Raw genomic sequence first — 27,634 nt, forward strand, 5'->3', positions numbered from 1 at the left:
GCTGGAGGGAAAAAGACCTTTACGGAGGCTAAGACGTAGATGGGAAGATATTAAAATGGATTTGAGGGAGGTGGGATATGATGATAGAGAATGGATTAATCTTGCTCAGGATAGGGACCAATGGCAGGCTTATGTGAGAGCGGCAATGAACCTCCGGGTTCCTTAAAAGCCAGTAAGTACATGTAAGTCCACTTGGTCACTAATTAACAAAGCTCTAATGTTCACACTAACTGAAAACTAGCTACTGTAATAACTAATAAGTAATTGATCTCATTACCAATTATGTATTTCGCAGTAAGTTCTTGGATTTACTTTTTTCTGCATAATTCTCAATTTCAGATTAATACTTTCTTTTTTACCGCTAAACTACAGTGCATATACTAACTAGCTCCGCAGGAGAAGTGGCAGGCAGAACGTGGGGACTCGAGCAGTTGTGTTGGTATCGTGCAGGTAGTGTCAATGACCCTAGCCACAATGAATGATGGAGGGTGGGAGAGAGTGAGAGAGATGTAATATTCCTGTGTTCAAACCAGGTGCTACACAGTACCAACTTTACATCGCTGCCAAGTCAAATACTGCCGCTTGCTTCACTGTGGAGCCAGTTAGTATAGTATATGCATTGTATATGTAAAACACACTACTCTGTTACACATGATATTATGATACGTAGAGATTACTTATCAAATCTTCATAATCCATTTGCATTTATTTTCATCTTCAGCATCACATTATACTCAGCAGTATACATTACTTCGTTATACAAAAGACAATTACTCAAACATACGATAATAAGACAGAATAATCAATGGTTTTATCAGCTTCTCTTGTTAATGTGTCAAAAACTCACTAATGATCTTTTACCTCCTGAATGATAGGTCACAAATTGAACAATATATTTTTGTTATATTACTCAAATATCTTGGTACTAATTATGTATAATATTTTATTCACTTCATTATGAAAAAAAGAAATAAACATATGTTGCACATAATCTTCCTTATGTTACCACATTTTAAATTAAAGACTAATTACAAAAATAACGCCTACATCACTTCAACTCCATCTGTAGTGGGCATATGCTCGATTTGCTTCACACTGACGATGAAGATCTTGCTTTTTCTTGACCACTTTACCCTGAAATGAATGCACAATATAACATCTTAAATGCGATTTACTTCAAATGTCACAATTTAACTATCTATATGCTGTGCATGTATTTGTCAAACATTGTGTTTCAAAAGTCACGCACATTTTCTGCTACTGCTAAATGGAAATGTTTTTCGAAAAATGCTCGGACACGTCAAACAGTATATTTTAAAAGATACCTTTTCACAAAAACAAATCATTCTTGATATCATTGTTGTGCGAGTTGTGACATCGGAAACATTTTTAAATGACTCCTGTATTTTTCTGTATGCCATCTGAAAGATTTTATTATTCTCCATGATTACACAAGTTATCAACTGTTTTATATAAGAAACGTTATTTATTTTATAATTATTATTTATTTATTTATACTGGTAGAGTAAAGGCCATAGGGCCTACTCTTACCAGGTCACGAAGTATACGAGCAGTGAAATTAGTTAGTATAATCAACTAGATTAGCATTTTGAGAAATAGAATCGCTTATGAACTAGTGAAATCGACCAATATTACTAGTCTGTGAACTGGTAATTACTACTTTACCTTTGTAGTTTCTAGAAACACAGACTTGTAAAATAAACTAATATTACTACTGTGCAGACTAGTATTACTAGGCCATGAGTTTTGAGAAACAGGCCCCTGGTGTTATGGAAGCAGTTTATTCGTAGAATTAACGATGTTATTAAGTGAAAGTGAGAGAATTGAGATTTTAATGATGATTGGATATGGTAACAATGGCGGAAAATAGTTGAGAAGGTCAAAACTTCTATAAAGTTGTCGTACCTGATGAAGAAGAAAAAGAAGAAGGATATGGTAACAGGAAACGTACACAAGATGAAGTATGTACACTTTTCAATGAAACACATCCAGATCGACCTCCTATTTATCAATGTACTATGAGTAGACTACAAAACAAATTCAATGAAAATGGACATGTGAGAGATGTCCAAAAATCTGGTAGACCATCATCAACTACTGAAGAATTGGAACTAGACATTTTGATAACAGTGAAAGATAATCCACATTCTTCACTACATTTTATGTATCAAGAACAACCATCTGGAGACTGCTGCGTCATAATAAATATCATCCTTATAAAGTGCAGCCCTTGCAGGAGCTAATGGAAGATGATGGAGAAAGAAGATTACAATTCTGTGAGGCAATGACCTACCTCTGCAATAGAGACCCCAAAAGCTTGCTTTTCTCTGATGTATTTATATTTTGTCTGAATCTTCAAGTGAATAGACAAAATTGCAGGTACTGGTCAGAAACTAACCCATACTGGATGGTAGAAACTCACACGCAATTTCCCCAGAAGGTAAATGTATTGGCAGGTATTCTAGGATGCAGAGTTGTGGACCCTTACTTTTTTTGATGATACACTTAATAGGGGGACTGGTATTTAGAATTTTTGCGTGAAGAATTAATACCAGCCCTTGCTGTTCTTCACTCAAACCTCCAGGATCCAGACTTACCTAATGATTCCATCTGGTATCAGCAAGTTGGGGTTCTTTCTCATTATGCTGGTCCTGTACAGCAATATCTGAATGATGTGTTTCCTGATAGATGGGTCAGAAGAAAAGGATCTGTAGAGTGGCCTGCAAGACCACCAGATCTTTCCCCCTCTTGATTGCTTTCTATGAGGTTCTTTGAAATGTAAGGTATCTGCTACGAAGCCTGTTGATATTGATGAATTGAAAAGAAGAATAGGAATGGAGTGTAGAGACATACCACCAGCAATCATTGAAAATGTTAAACAGGAATTTGTTCTGCGTCTTTCACATTGCCAGTTCGTAAATAATGTGATTCTTACCAGGCTACCTGTCTCTTTCTGGCTCCCATAGATCTTGAATAATCTTTTGGGTTGTCTTATTGGCTAAGTGAAGAGAACATTAAACGCCATTTACTTGAGCAACAAAGACGTAGCATTTAATGAACAATTAAATCTGAACAACAGAATGAAACAATTTAAAGAACATATGAGGTAAAACTATATAACCCACAACACTCTTACATATTCACACACACTCCTATTACAAATTATTGCATCTGATAAAAACACTAATACAAACTGATGCAAATATACACTCAAGCCTAAAAACAATCATACGTCAAAACCTTAATAAAACCTGGAAATAACATTCTCGCCCCTCTTTCCTTTTATATAGCTCGTCATCCTTCCTTCATTCCTCTCGCCACTGAAATAGCACCATAGAAATGCATATAAGCCATTGAGCTGTATAGGAAATACGCTAATTAAGGTTCATAGTTAATTTCAACCAGAAACTTAGAATCTAGCGCATATACATACCTAATTGGTTTTTTGCCTAGGTTTTCCCCAATCGTAAGGCGAATGTCATGTACTGTCTTCGCGCCACGAGTTGGCGCGGGGAGTAGATAGGCGGGACGGGGGAACTTTATGCTACACTCTGACCTGAAAACTTCGTCCACTTACTTAGCTACACGGGAACGGAGTCAGACATAAAAGATTCCGCATCTTCGGTGCTGTCGCTATGACTATCATTATTACATTTTTCAAAATTTCTGGAGTATGATCTGTCCATGATAATCGTCTGTTTATGTTCCAGCCTGTATATTAATTCGAATCTCTCAACAAAGCCATTAGCCCCACCGCCCCCATCCTGATGGACAACAGTGAGTGTTCTGGACACATTTACGGTAGTCAAAACTCCCGTAACATTTTTACCGTGCCAGAACTTGGGAAACATTAAATTGGTAGGCCTATCTATCCGCATTTCGTCCAGATACAAAATCGGGTTTTCCACATTCCTAAGCTTTCTTATTTGCTGTAGATAACTTCACGTATTCTAATTTACAGTGTTTTCCTCAATTTTTTTTGCTGCACACTTCTTCCACCTAAAATCCTTTTTCTTCAGTATTCGTCTTAATGTTGTCTTTCATTTCAAATCAATTTTCTCTTGTAAAAGGGTAGACGTTTGTTGCAGCTTGGTACTAATTTTTTACTTGTTATTTAACGACACTGTAATAACTACTAGCTTCTTCAGTGTCGATTGAATTGATGATGGCGAGATGGTATTTGGCGAAATGAAACCAAGGATTCGCCATAGATTACCTGACATTCGTCTTCCGCTTGGCAAAACCTCGGAAAAAACCCAACCAGGTAGTCAGCGCAAACGGGAATCGAACTCACTCCCGAGCACAACTGCATATCAGCAGGCAAACGCGCTACCTCCTGAGCTATGCTGGTGGCCCTCTTTCTTTTTCAAATAAAAATTCTCAATTCTATCTTTTTTGTCAATCTCCCGTCGAAGTCATCTACATTTGCGTTTCGGTAGTCTGGACGTTTACATTTTTTTGCTCCCTCAGGTATCGACAACGCACTTTCTTCTGTGCAGTCCTTCATTTCATTCCTTATACGCTGTATTGTTCTTGTGGACAGATTAGAGTACTTTTCTACCTTTTCTGTAGGTTTCGTAAGAGGAATGCAAAGGCACTGTTGTTTTTCTTCATCACAGAATTATTTTGCACTTCTAATAATATTCCTTTCTTCGCTATAGATTGTCAATCCTTGTTTCCTCTTTGTCGACATATTTACAATAAACAAAAAACTGCTATAAACCTAAATAACAGTATACAATAACATAAATTCTATTAACTATATTATTATCAACACTATTAACACGAAAAGCAAAGGATAACTAAAGCAATACAAGATTTGTGGTATACTGAAAACAATCGTCCTGTTGAAACTAATAAACACTACAGTAAAAACCCCACTATTATTTTCACAAAGTCGCAAAGACTCATAGACATGTGCAGTAGATGTTTGTGAAACAGGAATATTGCAGTGATCAGCGCGGTGCGCATGCGCGACGGTTTCCCCTCCGCCCCGTCTAAGTACTTCAGCCGCCTTCTCCTGGCGTGACAACAGTAATCTCGGTCTCAACTCATCAAATATCTCGTTTTCACTAATCTCGTCGAAACTAAATAACTGAATAGTTGATACAGTATCGTTAAATAACCAACTAAAAGAAAAAAGAAGAAGAAGAGTGTGAAGACCTTGCTAAAGCCAGTAATTCTTTTGTGATGGGACTAATTCTGGTCGATTTTCAGTTTTTTCTTAAAGCATCTTGAATATTCAATCGTGCATTCAACATTCACACTAACATGGATGCTTTGTCATCAGTTAAAATTCTACCTGACTAAAAGAAACCTCTCTCTACATCATCATTCCCCTGGGATAGAGTCAAACAAATGTTTATTACTTCTGCAACATTTGGGTACTTAAAGCATGCCATGTGAAAATATGAGATTCATAAATGGTTTCCAGTATTCATCAATCACAGATTTTTCATTTACTTTAACCTCTTCTAATTGCAACATTTTCCACTTACCTTGCAGGATGTCAGTAGAAACATCTACAGGAAGAACCTTAACAACTTTCATAACATCTGCACAGCTGCGTTCTGAATTGTTTACTTTAGGTTGCAAGAAAAGGAGATGTTTAAGAAAAGATGCAGATGTAGAGACAGATAATGATGTTTTCTGTCTAAGATGTGTGTGTGTGTGTGTGTGTGTGTGTATCTAATGCTCTGGATTTAACAATGAAGTCATCATCCTTCTTGCTTCCCAATATTTTGATGGAAGGTCCACAAATGTCCTAAGAGTTTCACAATTAGCCAGGTGCTCCATCTCCATGTCCTCTTCTCTGGTGCACAGTAAGCATTTAGGTGAATTCAGTATTCCAATACGATGGAGGTGTTTACTGAGGCAATCATGACCAGTAATCAATCTAAACATGGCCACGGCAGATTTTCGAGGTAGATCAGGAATTAGTTTTGGATCTTTGAATGATTCTTTCCATTTTGAATTTTGATGTTTTGCCTGTTCGCTATAACTTATTCTTTTTATGACTCGCTTTATTGATTCATAGGGGAACATGAAATTTGTTTTTAAGTTGATATAAGTTCCTTTCTCGTTACCGTTCAGTCCGCAGTGGGCCGGGATCCACTTTTTTATTTAGCATTTGAATTTGTTTTACCATGCAATGAATTTCTTTTACTTTTTCCATTTTAGGGGTTGTAGTTGAGCTGATGGACTGGATTGCAGCTTTGGAGTCAGACAGGATGACTATGTTTTTGCACTGGTTTAGCCAAACAAATACATTTTGAAGTGATGCATAAATGGCTTCAACTTCGCCATCAAAATTTGTTGTGTACTTGCCAGCATTTTTATAAAGAGAAAAGTATTGGCAAGTAGCTCCTGCTCCAGCTCCTTCATTTTGATCCATGAGAGATCCATCAGTGTAAATGTACACCCAATCCTTTTGTGGATATTTTCTATTAATTGTTTGTAGGGCAATGGCTTTTGCTATTTCTGGATTTATATCTTTTTTGTTGAAGACTTCATCAAGATCAAGGCAGCAATCTACTTTGAAGTTATTAAGTGGATTATATCGAGACATCAAGTTTTCCTTTTCACTTGGTATTTCTAGAATTTGCTTAAGCTTTTCTACCTCTTATATGTATCCATTTTGAGTCCTCAATGTAAATTTAGAATCTTTGTATTTACTCCATTTATCCCAATTTGGAAGCCTTCTTAATTTTTCATAGGTTAAAAGGGCTTGTGTTTCAAGATCTGTTACAACTGGTTTATTAGATGTGATTATTTGCATGGCTTCAATTGGAGTAGTTTTGATTGCACCAGTGATGAGACGTAAAGCTTGGTTTTGAGTGTGTTCTAATATCTGTTTATTTGTGGTTGATGACGTTATTAGTGCTTCACCACAGTACTTTAAGATAGGCTTTATGTATGTATTGTAGGTTGTGTTGAGTGTGCTCCTTGAGCTACCCCATTTCGTTCCTGCCAGTCTTTTTAGTAATTTAAAACGATTTGTTGCCTTTGTGCTGATCTGTTCAATGTGATTTCTCCATGTGAGCTTATTGTCGAAATGTATACCCAGGTATTTTGCATTTTCAGTTCTTTGTAACTTATCATCTCTATAGTTTAGATTTATTTTCACTGATTTCTTTCTTAATGAGAAGAGTTGAAAGTTGGTTTTTTCTGTGTTCACTGACATATTATTTGAACACCAGATTTCAAGTGCCACTAACGATGACTGGATGGAATTTTGAAGTTTCTCTACTGCGTTGGTTTTGACGTCCAAATAACCAAATCATCAGCAAAGAGTGCTGTTTTAGTGTCATGTTTTTCCAGCTCTTGTGGTAGGTCGTTAATATATATGTTGAATAGTGTTGTGCTTAATACTGCACCTTGAGGTAAGCCCAAGTGAGTTTGTTTATATTTGTTTGTATAAGATGTTTGCAACTGGTAATATAATGCTGTTGTACTTTTTTAAGAAATAGAAGAACATCCTTTTTTTGGCATATCTTTCATATAGAATTCAACTTTGCTGTTTACTTCTTACTTACTTATGGCTTTTAAGGAACCTGGATGTTCATTACCGCCTTCACATAAGCCCGCCATCGGTCCCTATCCTGTGCAAGATTAATCCAGTCTCTATCATCATATCCCACTCCCTCAAATGCATTTTAATAGTATCCTCCCATCTACATCTTGGCCTCCCCAAAGATCTTTTTCCCTCCAGCCTCCCAATCTAACACTATATGCTTGCTGTTAACCTCTACAGCTTTTAATGGTAGAAAGTTGTCTTGTTAAAAGATCTGTTCTTGATTCCATTTGGTATCTAGTTTCTTTATCACATCAGCCTTACAAACTCTAGAGCACAGCAAATCGTTTTAGTTCATCATACATGAATTGTATAAGGGGTTCTGAAATCTTTTCGTGAATCCTTTAAACAAATCAGTACTTGAGTTGACAAAACTCAGGTAGGCTTTGTAGATTGGTTTCTTAAAAAATGAACAGATGAAATTTTACTTTTGCATTAAAAGCAATGATGGACACCTTTTAGGGATGAAAACTCAGAAAATAATTCTCTAGGGCAGAACTTTGTTCAAGGAGACGTTCACAGTAGACCTCTGCATTTTCATGGAAATGGCAGACTGGAGCTTACCAGTCAGTCTTCGGTTGCAAAGAAGGCAGTCAGAAAATGATTTGCTCAAGTGAATGCAGTCGAAAATTTATAACTGATCAGTTGAAATGTTTGCTTGGTTGGTCATGAGCACTTGAGGTTGTTGCACTACAATTATATCACCTTTTAATGCTTGATACCCAAAACAGCCTACTTAAGAAGGTTACCGTTTGTTTTTATTTCAGATAGAACGAAAAGCAGTAAGTATCTGAACAATTAAATAAGGAAACAAATTTTAAATAACACAATTCTTTAAATGAAATAATGCTTTATATTATCAATAATGTTATGTAATATTATATCAGCTCAGTAAATATATTATTGCGCAAAAAGAACAGAGATTTTGTGATGCATCTCAAATTTCTTCAAAAGAAAACATCTATTTCAGTCACAATATTTAGTAAAAATAAACCAAATCTACATGTTGCTTAAAATTTTTACAGTATTGTATATTAAGAGATGTTTAATCACAGACAATGATTGATGTTGGAGCTACTTATGGTAATGTGTATGCAGATTCTATTATTCCACATTCAATGATCATATCACGAAATGTCAAGGATGGAACAAACAAAATTTGTGCTGAAGTTATTCCAAAATTAAAAGAAGCAATGGAAAAATCGCCATTTGGTTTTAAAAATTAATAATTTTTGTTCAGTCTTATCTAGAACATCCTCCTTGGTTTTTTTTTTATGTATTTACTTTTGTCCTCTGACATGAATACAACTGAAAATATTATAACTGTTCTGTTCAACCAGAGGATAAACACGAACATATTTTCTTTATATTTTTTAGTGCTGCTTATACTTTATATGTATATTCTTATAGACAACATTGTTTGTTAAAATTTTATTTTATTAATTTACTATTATTATTTAAATATTTTATTGTAATTGTAAATGCTGGCATGAGACCATAATGGATCCACTATGTTAACACGAAGGACATGATGATGATGATGATGATGATGATTGTAATTTTTTATTCAATCTGATAGCCTGTATACCTTCTAGGTTCATTGATCAGGTGATAGGGCATCAGGTAGTTCAATAATTTCGATAGCGCATACTGTAAACACATCGATCAAAGACAGTTTTCAGTCTATAATACCATTCAAATGATTGAGACGACCAGTTGACTGTGATGCTTCATTGGATGTTTTGGTTTCTGCAGAGTCTGGACACGCAGAGCTCTAGTTCACAGACATCTCCCAATGTAAGTCATCTAGATGCGACATGCTTCAGTAATTTCTTCTTTGGTATATTAATTTCTTACTGTATTTCAGTGTAATCTTCCTGTATAGCCTACTAGGAAACCCATCAAAGAAGTTGGAGATGGAGAAAGCAACATCTGAACATTCTTCTCCTACGATGAAAGAGTAATGGAACGGAGAAAAATTCCCTCTGGCGCCGGGATTTGAACCCGGGTTTTCAGCTCTACATGCTGATGCTTTATCCACTAAGCCACACTGGATACAACCCCGGCGTCGGATAGAATCGTCTCAGATTAAGCTCCAACTCTTGGGTTCCCTCTAGTGGCCGCCCTCTGCACTACGTCATAGATGTCCTATTCCAGGGACATAACTGGATTTTCTGTCTATGTTTTCATGCGTGAATAATGTAAAGAGTAAACAATATGCGTCATGTGTGATCTACGAAAACCACTCTCATCTTTGTCTGACTCTTCCCTTTCGTATGAATGACTTTTTTTTTTGGCCTAGCCAAAAGTGCCGTTGTTTTGATATTGCTGGTTATTTGGGTGCTGGATACGAGGGATTTTACTGTATAAGACTTTAAAATCTAGACGATTAATAAATAGCCAAATTTTACTCTATAAGACTGTTAATGGTATACTGAATAGCTGTGATTTTCTTAAATTTCTTCAGTTCAATGTTAAAAAAAAAAAAAACAGAATTACGTCATAGGCAACCTTTTGTTATTCCAATTCCTAGAACTGTTTTCTTCAAGAACTCTCCATTGTTTCTTATGTGTAATACTTACAACTGTCTGTCTTTAAACTGTAATTCTCAATTAGATTTCAGTTTATCAATTAAAAAATTTAATACAATTTTAAAAATAACTGTATTTCCCTTAGGTATTTAAATTATGAATAAGTGTATTATAATGTTTTTCCTCTAATTTTGAAATAATTCTGCATTATTGTATTGACATTTGACATTAATATTAACTGTAATATTATATTCTAGCATCTAATATCTATTCTTCTTTCTTTCGTTTGTGTTGCTTGTTTTGTTTTTCCACTATTATGTACAGTATTTTGTATATACATTGTATCAATGTAAGCCACCTATAATTGAAAGCTTGCTTCTGTTGGTGGTGAAGTATATATATATATATATATATATATATATATATATATATATATATATATATCCTACACAAATCAGAAGTTACAAAATTGAAGTTATCTGCTGGACACGACTGATTCACTAAGTACCTCCATAGAATTGGTATTCTTTCTTCACCAAACTGTATTCTTTGTAACCACCCCAGTGAAGAAACGGACGAACAACACCTAGAAGTCTGTGCAGCAGTTGAAAGAGAAACATCCTTGGTTACAAAGTACTGAACAGCAAGACTGCTAATGATGATTTCCCCAACTGCAAGGCGAATGTCAGGTAATCTATGGCGAATCTTCGGCCTCATCTCGCTATCACCAATTCCATCAATGCTAAATAACCGATAGTTGATACAGCATCATTAAATAACCAACTAAAAAAAAAGGGACTGCTAATGGCTTCAGTGTCAAATTCAGCATACTAGACAACAACAACAAGAACTAGCTATTGTTCGCTATTTAATACAATATTACGTTCAATTATCACCGAAATTCTATTAATACTAATTTTTTCCAAACATGTATTCCTCATGGATGACCAACATTCACACAATCTCCAGCATTCAGTTACAAGCCCAATTAGTGGCGTGGCGTGGGAATTTCCTGGGTGTTGCTGGTTCGAAAATGATACCACAGTCGAGGAGAGGATGAATTTCTTTCAAGCATTTTACTAACATTTTATAAAAAAATCTTCCTTACAAAAACAACATGCAATGTATAGAATTATACGAAAAAGAATTATAGAAAAAGTAATCATAAATCTGGAAAAAATTTCCTGAAAGTACTGTATTTAAAGATCCGACAGAAGTTGTGTTGCATCTACTTGTACTTCAATTCAATTCGTCGATAACTGTGACTTACTGGACATGTCTGTCGATTCATCCATGATCACAGCTACAGAACTTGTTTCACTAATTTCCTTTCTAATTTCATTAATCAAAACGCGAAAAACACATTCAATTAATGTCATTTGATGTCCCAGAAAACACAGTAAGTCTGAAGGTGGTGGTCTAAATAATTATTGTCATCAGTTTGAGCAAGGAGGTTTACAAGTTCCACATAACTGCTCCTGTTGACAGAGCTATCGGACTCATCTCTACCCCTAAACGGAAGTTCTTGCTGGGCCAAGTAACACACTGCACTTATTAAACGAGATGTTGCATAACTGTTTCTTTTCACAACTTCATTCTCTTTTTCTGTTGATTTTTAAATGTCTCGCTTAATGACAAGTCTATTCTCGTTTTGCCAAAACATGCTAGAAAAACAACGGATGCAACATGATTTTTATAATTTTCGTGACGTGCGCGTAGCATATGGATACTATCCATATTCTTGATACCATCTTTGGTTCAGGTGGTTTTTTCACTTGAAAAAAGTAAACATGGCCTGCAAAAGAGTCGTGATAATTTTGCACTACTGCATAGCCATGGTGATTCGTATACCATGATACATTAAAATGTATTTCGAAACCTCCACGTTTTGTTGCTTATTGTTCACATTGTTGAACAGATTGTAATTTTTCTGACAAGTAAAATAAAGAAAACCTCCACCTGATTTAGTTTTCAAGTCTTTTAATTCAGGAGTTGGTCTGCCATTCAAAATAGTATTACTTTTTCTCACTAAATGTACGTGATCCTAAAGGCTCTTTATAACACAGTCACACTCATGGGAGAATACTTCACCAGTAAATTTAGAAGCCATACTTGGGGAGTGAAGGGGAAGGAAGAGTAACACACGTTTGCCTTTATATCTAACCGGCAAATAATCACGTTACAGTCACACCATGGCACTGAAAGTCACTCACACCCAGCCTTGGCGAGTTTGCCATTGAAGTGCTGCAGGCAACTTGTGGGGTAAATCGGAAACACTGAAGTGTTGTGTATGTATCAGTTCAATTCTTTGGCGCTAGATGATAACCATATCTTTTCTGATACTTCTGACATGTATTGTGTTACAGGAAACTGGTGGATTTAAATTGTTGATAGAAAATACAAATTAAGAAATTGTATAATAAGGAATATACTTAATTTCTATTTTTTGTATGTTGCTGGCAGCAACACTGGCAACATAGATGCCACGCCCCTGAGCCCAATTAAAATCAAAGGAGGAATGTTATGAAACAATCGAAATCTTGATAAGTATTTCAAGAAGCAAGATGATTCAACCTCTTCAGAATCCCATCATCCTCTTCAGAAATACACATATCATTTAATTCACATAGACCTTCCAATTTTGGAGATATTGTGAAACCCCTTCCAACTTCTAATTAACACATGCATTTGCCTTTTCAATCACTGCAAGCACAATGGCTACATTTGTTGATGTGACAGTTTTCATATTTATTGTATTTAATTTTATTGCTTGTAGTGATTATAATTAATTTAAATGATTTGATTACCATTTTGATAATCATCACAGTATTATGGAATAAATTAATGATGATAAATTGTAAATTGAAGCACTATTGTACAACATGCTCGCACTGATTCTTGAAGAAGAAAAAGAAGCTTATGAAGCAGTTAGATGTAGATTTTCAAGCATTTGCAAGTATTTTATAAATATAACAGTAAAACACAATATGGGAAATAAACAACCAACTCACCTGATTACCTGCAGCATCTATAAGTTCCCATGCTAATTTTTCATAGAACCTCATGGTGCGGTCCTTCTCCTTGGCAGCTAAAATTAACCATTTCATTGCCAGGAATCGAGACCTACTATCTGCAATGGGAACTGGAACCTGCAACAAAGACACAATATTGTAAGTTCAATTATGCAAAACCATACAAAGGAAAATTTATAGCTGCTAGGGAACTCTACAGCTAATAATCAGTAAACAATACATATTAAAATACATTTTTCTGACCTATCTTTCTTCATTCATATGCACTATTCACCCAAACACATTAGTCCCATCCTCACAACTCTATTCAAGTGTCATTCTTTTGGTCTTTTGGTACTGATATGTGAAAGGGAGCTTTAATAACTACTTTTAGCACTGTAACCTCCATAGGCCGGCCACATATTGAAGGCAGCCAAGAACAGTGCACCACAAACCAATCTAGCCAAGAAATCTGTGAACAATAGAGTGGAATGAGGCACCACAGGTTGGATCCAGTGCAGGTACAGAATAGGGGGAGGCAGACAGGGACCTGGGTCTGGTTTTGGGAGGAACACAGTTTCCTCTGCAGAGTCAGTGTATAAAATATTTAAGTATAGAAGTTGCGAGAGAATACCCAGCGTTATATGACCCGCCTATGGAGATTACATAAGAAAGTAGCTAAAAGATGAGATATGGAACAAAACAGCCAGTGAACTTCATTTTCCTAAAGGCAAGTTTTAAAGAAATTTATTAAAAAGAAAGGTAGGCCTATATTTGCCATCAGACTTTCCATTTGACACAACATTGTAACTCAAACAAACAATGTACATTATTTCTTTTTCTCTAGTTATCAAACACATTAGAATGTTGATTAATTATATCACCATTTTGAACAAACAAACAAATTAGTTTTTCTCCATTTTACTCACTAGTCAGCATTTCTCAAAATGTGTACCGTGAAACCCTAGAAAGGAGTGTTTTACATTTTATTATGTAGGAGTGGCCTTTGTACTTTAACATTGAAGTGACTGAATCCAACAGATGAAAAACTAGTTGATATCCAAATCACTTTTAGATTTGGAGTAGGAAATAATATATATTATTCCTGTATATTCCTTCGGAAAATTTTACTTTCACTTGATTCATGCTAAACTTTTCTGCTGATCAACAAGGTAAGACAGGATGCTCAATAAAAATGAAGGAAAAAAGTAGGGTAAATACATAAAATCTTCCATCTACATCAGTCAAATTGATCATATAAGAATACTACAACTCGAGAATAAGCAATGTCTCCAGAACTTAAGCTGCAGAACAAACATGGGAAAATAATTTAATCTATACTAATAATAAATCTGTAACCAAATTTTTTTTGGTAATTTTCGCTTTTCCAAAAAAATTGGTGTCAGCATGTATAATTAATCATCCTGAAACCAAAAATTGCTTTTTTGAAATTTTTGTTTGTATGTCTGTCTGTCTGTCTGTCTGTCTGGATGTTTGTTACCTTTTCACATGATAATGGCTGAACCGATTTATATGAAAATTGGAATATAAATTAAGTTCGTTCTAACTTGGATTTTAGGTTATATGGCATTTAAAATACGTTACTTAAAAGGGGGGTTATAAGGGGGCCTGAATTAAATAAATCTAAATATCTCCCTTTATTGTTGATTTTCATGAAAAATGTTACATAACAAAAGTTTCTTTAAAAATGATTTCCGATAAGTTTTATTCTATGCAAAATTTTGATAGTACTGATATTTAATGAGATAAATGAGTTTTAAAATAACAATACATTTTATTATCACCAGCTAATGGGCTGTAATGAAATGAAAACAAATGATTTCGTCTATAAGGGGACTTGGACAACAACAAACGGAAGCTATTCATTTAACACTATTTTATACAAATATAATTGCATAATGGGAATATATAAAATATGTTTATCAATAATAACATACAGAGAATGTTTCTAAGTTTGTATGAAGTAATCTCAGAAGCTAATTAACTGATATGTATAATTATTATTTCACCATTGGAAAGTGTAGTTTCTCTAGATGGACATAATGCTATAATGTTACTACAGTAACTTGTGAGTGAATCGAGGACAGGTATAAGATTAAAATAGATTCTTATGCACAGAAAACTTGATAGGCTATTCTATATATTCGTTTTCTGTATTTCTTAAAATAATGTTTATGTACCACATTCATTTTCATCTCAGAGAATTAACGAACGAGAATGTATTGATTTAGTATGCAGTAATAGTATGTTAGCTTAGCATTCCATTATTTTATAATCAAAATTTTAACTATGCACAATTGAATTGTGTTAAAATAGATAAAATGAATGAACTATGCAATAAATGCAATGCAAAAAATGGGGTAATGAGCCAAGCAGATTATGTTGCACTGTTGTAAAAGTTGTTCCTCCTGAGATTCAAGAGCCCCCACAACAAATTAAAAACTTACTTATCAGAGTACATCCATTATCAACACACTTTTTAAATAATATAATATAAAACGGTACATCATCTTATTTCAAGTGGCATCGTTTGGTGCAAAAGAAAAACATAAAGTCAATTTTACGCCATCATTTAAAGTTCAAGCATAGGCTTATCATTTAATTGGAAATCTTCCAGCTGAGAGTAAGAGCCTTCAGTTCTTACAAGTATATTTCATTTCAGATGCTGACCAATTGTCTATTAGGTCTAATATAGTATGAATTTTTTTTTTACCTTTTTTTTTAATAGATTATTTTACGATGCTGTATCAACATCTTAGGTTATTTAGCATCTGAATGAGAAGAAGGTGATAATGCCGGTGAAATAAGTCTGGGTTCCAGCACCAATAGTTATGCAGCATTTCATTTTGTTGAAGTTTTGACCGATAAGCAAAGTACAATAGGTTAGGATTAAATGGGTCCGTCTAATGCTTATCTATTAATATTGTATTGATATATTACAATTTATTGATCATTAACATTTTCGGCACATATATGTGCCATCTTCAGATGTTAAAAATGTCTTAATACATACTTGAAATTATTTAGTTGGTTAGAAATTTTTCCGAAATAAGTCATTGTTTTCCAAAAAAATCTTGGAAAACAATGACTTATTTCGGAAAAATTTCTAACCAACTAAATAATTTCTTTAAAAAAACAGAAAATCTATATTGCCCCAAGAACCAATAACAAATTACATAACAATATCCCTAATAGAACAAACAATATTGAACCTTTCTTCAACAGTGGTATTTATCAATTAAATTGTAAAAATTGCCCCAAGATGTATATTGGTCAAACTCGCCGAAACTTTAAAATCAGATATAAAGAACACATAACAGATTTCAAATATAATAGAAACAAATCAAAATTCGCAAAACACCTTAATGATGAAGGACACGAATTAACCAACATAACAGATACGTTAAAAGTCCTAAAGGTCATTAATAATAGTTCTTTAATCGACACGGCTGAGCAATATTACATTGCTAAAAGTTATAATAAGGGGAATTCTATCATAAATGAACAGATAAGTAACACTTCCAATCCTCTATTTAATTTATTTAAATTAATTCCACACAAACAAACAAGGCAAACTTCCATACAGGTTCCCCCACCCCTAACCCCACTTCCGGTACCGCCAGATGTCCATTAGTCTAAGGTTGTTTAATGTGAGCACTTCCCGATTTTCAGTCTGAGCTGAAACACCGACATGAACACATCATTCAACAAGCTTCTGCACGTAAGTTGCTTCCATAATTTTCTTTTCAAATATAGAAATTACAAAAAGCATTAACTTACAACGTCCCAATATTTCACGTGTTCACAGTATGCCTGGCTATTCTGAAACTCGAGAAGTGACAACCTGAAATTGTTAAAACTCAACATTGTAAGCTGATACCAGATAATAACATCACTGCATTCAAAGTGCTAACGACTGAAACCACACTATGTAAGAACCACATACGCTGGGATTAATTGTTTCAATGTGTTTTATTAAAATGTAAAAAAGTGATTGATATTATGACATTTATTTGTCAATTTTATCGAGCATCACCTGCCAGTATGTCAAACCTCATGGTTATATTCTGTTTCAGTTATTATGATCAGATTTAATTATCTTAACGTAGTATTTATAATGCAATTAAGTGATTGACATTAATGACATTCATTTTGAATCTATCAAGCATTATCTGCTATTGCCAAAGATAATGTTTTTTAAATCTCTGTTTTAATTGTTTTATTCAGTATGTGTGCTTAATTCATTATGAAGGGATAGTGTGTAATTAATAACGGTGTGAACATTGTAATCATAAGGTCATTTGAATAGTATATAACGGTTATGTCGCTGTTACTTATGTTTTATCATTATGGCATTATCAAGTATGTATTAAGACTATCTTTTAACATCTGAAGATGGCACATATATGTGCCAAAAACGTTAATGATCAATAAATTGTAATATATCAATACAATATTAATAGATAAGCATTAGATGGACCCATTTAATCCTAACCTATGCAGCATTTGTTCATATTGGGTTGAGGGAAAACCCTGGAAAAAACTCAACCATGTAACGTGCCTCGACTAGGATAGTATCAATCTTAAAAGTAGAGTTGACTGAACAACTCCAGGAAGTATTGCATGATAATAACACTTAAATTTAGTTTTAAATACAACTTTCAAAATGATTCAGGAGCAAATGACTTACAACATACAAAAAGCTATTATTATTCACTAAGTAATTACAAAACTGTATTTAGATTTGTCAATATTTAATTCTAAGAAGTGCAGTGAAGTGCACGGGTATGGCTAGTGAACAGTAATAATGATCAGTCTAACAAGATGTCAAGTATAAATTAAAAAAAAATTGAATAAGTTTACATATTTAGGATCAGAAATAAATTAAAATGGAAAATTCAGAACTTAGCAGTCCCAGGCTCAAATCCTGGTTGGGACAAGTTACCTGGTTGAGGTTTTTCCCGGGGTTTTCCCTCTACCCATTAAGAGCAAATGCTGGGTAACTTTCAGAGCTGGACCCTGGACTTACTTTGCTGGTATTATCACTTCATCTAATTGAGACATTATATAACCATAGCAGTTGAAAAAATGTAGTAAAATAGCCAATTAAAAGAAATAATCCCATTCCGAAGCCAAAGAGAATCATATAAATTGTCTCCATGTCTTCCTCAGCCTTTCCATATCCCATCTGCCTGAAGAATTATAAAAGTAAGCTTTCAGCTGTAGCCTCTCAGGAGACATTCTTCTTATATGGTTGTACCATTTATCCTGATATTTAACAGCTGCTCCTCTCATACTACTCGTTATTTTAAGTTCTTTTCTAATATCTTCACTTTTTATTTGATCTTTCAGGTTCACCCCTAGCAGCAATTTCAGAAATCTCATTTCTGCCGTTTCAGTACATCTTCTGTTATTTGTTCTTAATACCCATGTCTCACTATCACAAAGTAAAGAGAGTTATGAGACAATATTGTTGAGTTTTAACCTTATTTCCCTTGACAAATTTTTCCTCTAGTATTTTTCCTTGTCCATGGCTATTGTTGTCATTGATTATGTCTGTCTTGAGTATTTCCTTTGGCTTTATGAGTGTATTTTACGTGGATGGATTACAAGTCCATTGCATAACCCCCAACTTGGAGGACCAGAGACTATGATTTTAGGTTTACTATCCCCTAGAAGGATTGGCTTGGAATTCATCTTCTGAAAAGAGGACATGATAAGAGGATGTTGACAATGAGTCTAATATCACATTAAGGATTCCGTAAAACAGTAGTAGCAACACTGCCTTGCTCAGCATCAAAAGAAAATTTAAATCTTAAATTTATAAAACTATATCCTATGCAAAATGATCTCTCGATGGATGAGAATTAGTTCAGGATTTTTTTTTTTTTTAAATGTGAATACTTGACTTTATGTCATTTAACTCAAGCGTCCCCATATGTGAACAACATGCCGAAGCTGTAGTTCTTTTTACTATCATAGGTGTTGCTATCATGAAGCTCTTCCTAATCAATGCTAAGATGGTTTCATTATTAAATGCCAAGTACTGAAATCAACCAGTCATATTATCTACTATAAAACAGTGATAACCACCAACCTGATATGTGACTCCTCCCCTCTTAATTGGAGTTAACTGCAGAACAGGTTTGCTGTTAATGATGGCATCATGGAAGATTTTAAGTGGATTTGTTTCAACAGTGTTCTTCTTATCTGCAGCCTCTATGCTATGATAGCGCTCTAACTGGATTCTCTTTATTTTCTCAAAAGCCTGAAACAATGTATGTTACACATTTTGTTTAAATGTTGGGAACTCCTATGATAGTAAAGAAGAAACTGAACAGATTTTCATTTGTCTTACAGTTTACAAGCAGGATAAGTGAGGCGGAATGTTGGAATGCAATTATGAGAAAATCTACACACATGCACATACAAAGGCACAGGCAGAGTCATACACAGACAAAGACACACAGGTTGCTGCTTCAGGAGGAATAGTAAATATTTTGGTACCTGTATGTTGTAGTGTGATAATTCTGAGTAAAAATCTCATTTAAACGTGTATCCAATAATTGTAAAGGGATGTTTTAATATAGCCATATGAATCTCGTGCATAAAAAGCTAGTGAAGAAGTACTGCATAAAAAGCTATTATAGAAGTATTAAAGAACGATAAATGCATTATTGTTTGTACGTATTTAATGACTGACAAAACAGTAATAATTGACAGTTCATAGTCACTCTTCGAAAGTACCACCACCAATCTCAATGCACTTTGCAAGTCTAATGGTATTATATAGTAGACCAACGTGTCATTCTTCTGAAGTAATCTTTATATTATTTCATGAAGGCAGTAGGCCTTCTATCAATGGTAATTTTCCAGAAAAGCTACAATAGAAGTAAAACTGTTTTTTTTTTTTGTTCCACTGGATTCTGTGAAAAAATCGTTTGATACTTACCTATATATTTTAATGCACTGTTGTAGCCCTCCTTCCTCCATTTGTTATCAATGTAACATTCGAGAGGTCCAGAACACAATACTAGGAAAGTGAACCATTTCCCTAGTAATTCTTCTGAACCTTTTGCATGTTATATTGGTAATTACTACTAAATTATTGGTAATTATTACTAAAACTCCAGAAATTAGGTATCTCCAGCAATATGTTCAGATGGATATCAGAATTCCTTAGTCAAAGATTCATTGCCACTAAATTCAATAACTCACTTTCTAGTTACAGACAAACATATCAAGGTCTACCTCAGGGCGCTGTCCTCAGCACAACTTTATTCAATATTTATATAAATGACTTACCCTCCCTATTAGAGGAATCAAACATGAAAACAGCACTATTTGCAGATAATATAGTTTTGCTGAACTTCCGGATCTTACAGACATAAAGACAAAATTCAAAATTCTGCTCTTAAAGCTCTAAATCAACTACATGAATGGAATACATCAAATTTGATGACACTCAATTTAAGCAAAAGTAACTACCAAATATTTTCACTCGGTAAAAAAGAAAGAGAATTCAATATCCAATACAATGGCCAACACCTTCCTAGGACTTATGAATCCAAATATCTTGGAGTTATTTTCGATAGTAAGTTAACATGGAGCAACCATTTGAAATACATTTCTGAAAAAGCTCGTAAAAGATTCTCCCTTCTAAAAAGACTAGCAGGAAAGAAATGGGGATGCTCTAGGAATACTTTGAACACTACATACAAAATGTTTATACAGCCAGTGCTGACATACTGCGGAGAAATTTTAATTACTTCACCTTTCATAAACGACATAGAATATGTTCAAAACCAAGTTCTCAGACTCATTACTGGTGGAATCAAAACAACGCCAATAGATTCTATGAGATTCCTCACTAATATTAACAGCATCAAAATGACAATAGAAGAAAAAGCACTGATTCAATATGAAAAACTTATCAGCTTACCAGGTAACAATTGATATTCATACAGTCCTCTTTGTAGATTGAAAACTCAAAAAAGTTTCATATCCATTGTTCAAGAATTAAAACAGAAAATCAATATCCCGAATTTAAAAGAAAACTTACAAATTAAACCAAACCCTTTAACTTTATTAAATATAGAATATAATCTAAATTTAACAGAAGAAATACTGAAATCAGAAGTAAACACTGAAATGCTGAAACAATTGTCTTTAGAGACAATTAATATTAGGTACCCTCCACAAAACTGGCTTCATTTATACACCGACGGATCCTTGATCTCCAGAGAACAAGGTGCCAGTGCAGGCGTTACATGCTGTCTCTTCTCACTTTATAGATCTCTTGGATATGGAACAACAAGTTTTGATGGTGAAATCATTGCAATAAGTGAATGTCTCAGGAATCTTCTATGCCACATCAATAAATTTAGGAATGCAGTTTATTGTCGGACTCCAAAGCAGCTATTCTATCAATCGTCTCTAAACACACACCTTCATCTCAAACAGCAGAAATAACTAAAATGCTCTCTCAATTATTATCACTCAATAAAAGAGTTGTGTTCCAATGGATACCATCCCATTGTGGAATCCTGGGAAACGAGAATGCGGATGCTTTAGCAAAGAAGGGCAGCACTGCTACTTACAGACCTGTTACTAAATCTACGTATTACTCTGTGAAGAGATTTATTAAATCTAACTATTTAGACTTCAACAAACAAAATTTGATAACTCAATTCCAAGAGAAAAAATGGAACTCTCTGCATCAAAATCCACAGTTAATTCCCGGTTTACCACGAAAATCGTCTGTAGCTGCATTTAGATTGGCAACAGGCCATGATTGTTTGGCCAAACACCTGCATAGAATTGGAATATATCAGTCCCCTAACTGCCAATTGTGCAACTCAAACCAAGAAATGGATTCGGAACACCTCAAAATCTGTGCTTCAGTGGCTAGTCATGATAATATCTTTGAAAAATATTGGAGTGCAAGATGTCAAATGACTTTATTGTCAAATGCCTGGCATTAGAAAACAACAACAACATATTGGTAATTACTAGGCGGGGGGGGGGGGGGAGGGAGATGTGGCTCCTTCAGTGTAGTTATTTTGAAGAATCTCCCTTCCTCCTCTACTAACTACTAACAACATGCGAGAGGTCAAGACAAATTACTAGGAAAATGGTCTGTTTCCCTAATATTGTGTCCTAGATCTCTTAAATGTTATATTGGTAACAAGTGCAGCAGAGGAAAGGCTACAACCACGCATTAGAATATACAGGTAAGTATTAAATGCTTTTTATGTTGAAAAAATTTGTGGCTGCTAAAAAAAAACCACGTGTTTGTCGCTATATACATCTTACAAAAGCCAGAGAAGCAAAAAAAAAAAAAAAACAACTGTGTGTTCTTCAGTGTAGTTTTTCTGACGAATAACTCTACCAGTATGCAAGCAATCAAATTATTCTTGTATTTATCTTTTCTTTGTATAATTTACTTTTCATCCAACCCTACAGACCAAGTCCACCACAGTAGAATAATGGTTCGCATGTTTGGCCATGAAACAAGCGGGTCCAAGTTCAAAACTTGGTTGGGACAAGTTACCTACACCTACTTTTTGAAGGATGGAACATGACATTAGCGCTGCGATCGGAATAATAACTGAATATCATATAGCATAGGAGGCGTCTTGCTATGGTAACAACAGTCGAGTTGTCAAATGTTAGTGATACTAGGATGCTGTTCCCATGTATTCATTCGCCTTCTTGGTACCATTCGTTGTGTACATAGTGTCAGCTATTCGTGCGTTTTGTGTTTCGTCCTTTGTTGATTTTTTGCATTGTATTATTTATACCCTCCTGTGATATATCGCAGGTGCTCGTTTAAAGAGGGTTAAGTTGATTTTGCTAAACTGGAATAAGTATAGATTTGAACTATCCACAATTAGTTTTCTCTTGTGTTAAAGGGGTTAAGTTATTCTTCCATCTATGATGCAGTTACAGTGCTCCATATTTTGTGACAAAGGGGTTTTGTTCAGTACCAAAGGAGAGAAGTTTACGTACCTTGCAATTTGACTTAACCCCCTTTACACGAGCACCCGCGATATATCCTTTAATTAGTATTATGTTACATTCTTCATTCACTGTTTCATTAGTGTTTTATTTTTTTATACCGTGTTTAATAGTGCTTTTACTGTACTCATTTATTTGTACAGTATTGTGTTTTATGGTAGTTCATAGTACTATTTCAATTTAGCTTCTTGTATAATGACAGCTCGAAGAGGTCGACCAAGGATTCATTCTCCCTGCGAGTCATGAAGGACCGCTGTCCATGGGCTCTCCATTGGATCCCAAGGAAGGACGATGATAATTGCTGCCAGGAACTTTTTCGAGAAGGAGAACGAAAACGTCGTCAAACAAATGCTCCATTGATATCCTTCAGTCATATACGACAACATACTGCTGCAGCTCTTGGTGTGAGTAAAAACACCATATGGAGGGTGACAATGGAAAAATTCAATTCTCCAGAAGAAGGTACATCTTCTAAGCTGTCCACCCTGGGAAAGAAGAGATCTAGGATAAGTGCAGTAACCGACCTAGATTCCTTCCAGGAAGATGCAATACGGCATCATGTTTATGATTATTATATGAGGAGAAAACTTTCCTAATGGCATATTCTAGAGCAAAGTTAAAAAGTAAAGGTGATAGTGCATCTCCTTGCTTTAGCCTGCAGTGAATTGGAAAAGCATCAGACAGAAACTGGCCTATATGGACTCTGCTGTAAGTTTCACTGAGACACATTTTAATTAATCGAACTAGTTTCTTGGGAATACCAAATTCAGTAAGAATATTATATAAAACTTCTCTCTTAACCAAGTCATATGCCTTTTTGAAATCTATGAATAACTGATGTACAGTATCCTTATACTCACATTTTTTTCTCCAATATCTGTCGAATACAAAAAATCTGAGCAATAGTCGATCTATTACGCCTAAGACCACACTGATGATCCCCAATAATTTCATCTACATATGGAGTTAATCTTCTCAAAAGCATATTGAACAAAATTTTATACGATGTCAACAAAAGTGATATTCCTCGAAAGTTACCACAGTTAGTTTTGTCCCTCTTCTTAAAAATAGGTACAATTATGGACTCCTTCCATTGTTCTGGTACAATTTCCTTTTCCCAAATAGCAAGTACAAACTTATAAATTTCGTTAGATAATGCGTTTCCACCCTCTTGTATTAATTCTGCTGGAATTTGATCGATACCTGGAGACTTGTACTTTTTCAGATTTTCTATTGCAATTTCGACTTCAGAAAGTGTGGGTTCGGGTATAAATGGCTCAGCAGTTTGTATTTGAATTTCGTCCTGATCACTTGTATTTGGCATATGTACATTTAGTAGTTGGCCAAAATAGTTTTTCCATCTGTTGAGGATTGAATGAGCATCTGCAAGCAAGTCACCATTCTCATCCTTCACCACGTTTACCCTTGCCTGATATCCGTTATTATACCCTTATATAAATCTCGAATGTTTTTATTCTATTTGTTTCTGCCTCATTCAGTTTTTCCTTCAAGTAACCTCTCTTTTTATTCCTAAATGTACAACTTGCTTCCCGTCTTTCATTGAAATAATTATGTCTATTCTCAACTGGGTCCTGCAAGGATTTCAATTTTGCCTGTTTCCTTCTATCTACTACAATGGAACAATCTTCATCAAACCACGGTTTCTTTTTCTCAGTTTCATAATAACCTATGCTCTGCTCAGCTGCAATTTTGATACTATCTCCGATATTTTCCCACACGTTATTAACATCTAACTCTTTCTCAACTTCGTCAGAGCTTCCTAAAGTGGCAAACCTATTCGAAATTTCGACCTGATAATGTTGCTTAGTTTCCTCGTCCTTTAATTTCAGAATATTGAATTTATTAATATTATCTTGTTGGTTTACTCACTTGGCTACTGATAGTCTTTCTCTTAATTCTTCAATTACCAAATAATGGTCAGAATTACAATCTGCCCCTATGAAAGTTCGAATATCTACTATACTAGTATGTCTCCGTTTATCTATCAAGATGTGATCTATTTGTCTGTGTGTCAATCCATCTGAAGAAGTCCAAGTATATTTATGTATATCCTTATGGGGGAATGTTGTACTTTTGACAATTACATTACTTTTGACATGTGGTAAAGTTGACTAACCTAATTCCATTGTCATTACTAGTTAGGTGTAGGCTCTCTTTTCCAATAGTTGGTTTAAAAATATCCTCCCATCCTACTTTAGCGTTGAAATCCCCCAATAAAATTTTCATGTGATATCTGATCAAAAGTATGTTCCAATTCCTCATAGAAGCTATCCTTTATATCGTCGTCTTTTTCTTCTGTAGGGGTGTGAGCATTTATAACTACGATATCGCACCATCTATACGTATTTAAATACAAAATATTAATAACTGTCAGAAATTTCCGTGGAAAGATCTCCGTTCCTTCATGTAGCTAGCCTCAAGAAATGAGACTGGAATAGAGGGATGACATGAGTATAGAACAAGTGGTGAGGGGAAAGCAGTGACCTTTCCTTGTAATTAACGTAACTTTCATAGAGCTATTTAAGCATAGGATATACAGTAGCCTAATATTATTAGCTCATTCCTGATAGCCTACATATACAGTATTCACATGGATGACAAAATATAGCCTATATTTTGATATTTATATGACTGTTTAGAAGTAAAAGAATGCATACTAGTATTAAAATAAATAATCTAAAGTATTAGATACCAGTACTTAATAACTTTCAAGACTCCCACCTTCTCGACCAATTCTCGTGCCAGCATCTTCCTCCCATCTCTCATCACCATATTTATGAATTTCCTGGTGAAACAAAGTTAAATTTTAGGAGAATTATTAATTCACAAGTCCTACAGCTACATACTAATTACTGCCTTCAATTGTAATAAGTGAAATTAATAGAGATAGGCCCTATACACTATGAACCAGGCATTACAAATAAACAAAATACATTAGGTTTAACTAGTATTTGAGTATGATCATTCACTAGACCTAGCCCTACTTACAATGTTAATATATTTTTACATAGGTCTATTTGTCTTAGTAAAGTATAAAACAAATCTTATTGCTTGAAAGGCACGTATATTTCCATTTGGAAAAGCTGTTTCTTATCACTAGGCCTACCGGTAAGTGCATCTGTATGAAAGATAGATTACATTGATATTTTTCATTCTGAAATGTTACAGGCTAGGTCTATGCTGTGAACATTTCTAAAGACGGAAACTGATCAAATAATGATTTTATTATTCTTTACGAAATTGTAAATAGGCATACTAAAGCTCCGCATATTATGTTTTACACAATAAACAAACGTTTCAAACCTACTTAACAAGTTCATCATGAAAAACTGAACATGTTGCATCTGCTCGTGCTGCTTTCACAGGTACATGAAGGATGTTTTCTATTTCCCCTGATTCATACATGGATTTTTGTTTTTCTTTCCTGAAAACTGGTTCAACGAACTGTGGTCCATACATACTGTATGTCTTTGTAATATTTACCCACCTGAAAAGAAAAAAATCTGTAATTTTATACGTGAAATGTGAACTTAGGTTAGGTTACAATATAAACCAATAAAAACAACCAACACTGTTGTTAAACATCACTTATATTCAGTCATTATGAACCAGCATTTACTGGAAATAACATACTTGTTTAAAGCTAAAGAGCCATTAAAGATTACACTTTTACACAATAACGGACCAAACATCTTTCTCACTGAAGCCATCTTTTTTTTTTTCAGGGTGTTTTGGGAACAACAGCGCGCTGGGTGAGCGATTTAAAAGCACAATCATGGAATTTTGTATGGGGCAGGTGCTTTGGTGGTTTAAAGATTAATTTATGAGTGTTAATGAGGAATACTTAATTAGTACATGAAACAAATGGTTTACCTTATTAGTGGAGGATATTTCGTTTTCTTTAAAGGGGCTGGAAAAGTATCCTAAAGTGGCGGAAATTCATTTTCTTGTTTGTGTACAAGCGCGTCCAATATTTCAAGATGGCAGAACATCAGGAAAATTCTTCTAACCAACTGAGCCAAGGTGTGTTTTCGAAATTTATGCGTTAAATTTAAAAACTAATTTTATAATTACTATAATCTGGAGATAATGTGACATCAGGACTCTTTTGGATGCAGATTTGTAGTGATTATCATAAGCATTGAAGTAAGTTACGTGTATTTGTAGTGGCAGTAACATTGAAAGTACTGCTTATAAGGTGCAGAAATGCTTGAAATTTGTGAACAGGGGTTTAACATTTACAAAATTTCTATCGCAGTCCTATAATGCAGTGTATATGTATGTAAAACAAGTGTTTTGAGCTCTTTTGTTCGTTTGTAATTGTATACCAAGTTGAAACTGTTTGTAGGAATTTTAGTTATGCTTCATAATACGATGTAGGCCTAAATGCAATAATGTACATTGCTTCATTCTGTTCGCTGTGTATAATATGCACT

The 27,634-nt window shown here is 34.5% G+C and overlaps 2 protein-coding genes across 7 annotated transcripts in view; one reads left to right on the plus strand and one right to left on the minus strand.

The window, feature by feature from the left end:
- Positions 1-687: 687 nt before the first annotated feature.
- Positions 688-26,958, minus strand: mRpS7 (mitochondrial ribosomal protein S7). Its single transcript, XM_069835069.1, has 6 exons — positions 26,832-26,958; positions 26,506-26,685; positions 25,920-25,983; positions 19,255-19,425; positions 13,137-13,274; positions 688-1,134 (listed from the first exon to the last, which is right to left on the minus strand). Exons 1-6 carry the CDS (start codon positions 26,906-26,908, stop codon positions 1,054-1,056), a joined length of 711 nt encoding a protein of 236 aa, XP_069691170.1. The 5' UTR covers positions 26,909-26,958; the 3' UTR covers positions 688-1,053.
- The window catches only part of Mkk4 (MAP kinase kinase 4), a 280,839-nt gene continuing 280,155 nt past the window's right edge, over positions 26,951-27,634 (plus strand). For all 6 annotated transcript variants that reach the window (XR_011333901.1, XR_011333900.1, XM_069835063.1 and 3 more), the window contains exon 1: positions 26,951-27,221. Coding sequence is in view for 4 of the 6 variants with exons in the window: in XM_069835063.1 (XP_069691164.1) it covers positions 27,179-27,221 (43 nt within the window). In the remaining 2 variants the exon portion in view is untranslated. The remainder of the gene's footprint in view (positions 27,222-27,634) is intronic.

The sequence above is a fragment of the Periplaneta americana genome, chromosome 9 (assembly GCF_040183065.1).
Source record: "Periplaneta americana isolate PAMFEO1 chromosome 9, P.americana_PAMFEO1_priV1, whole genome shotgun sequence".
In the NCBI taxonomy this organism is placed as follows: Eukaryota; Metazoa; Arthropoda; class Insecta; order Blattodea; family Blattidae; genus Periplaneta; species Periplaneta americana.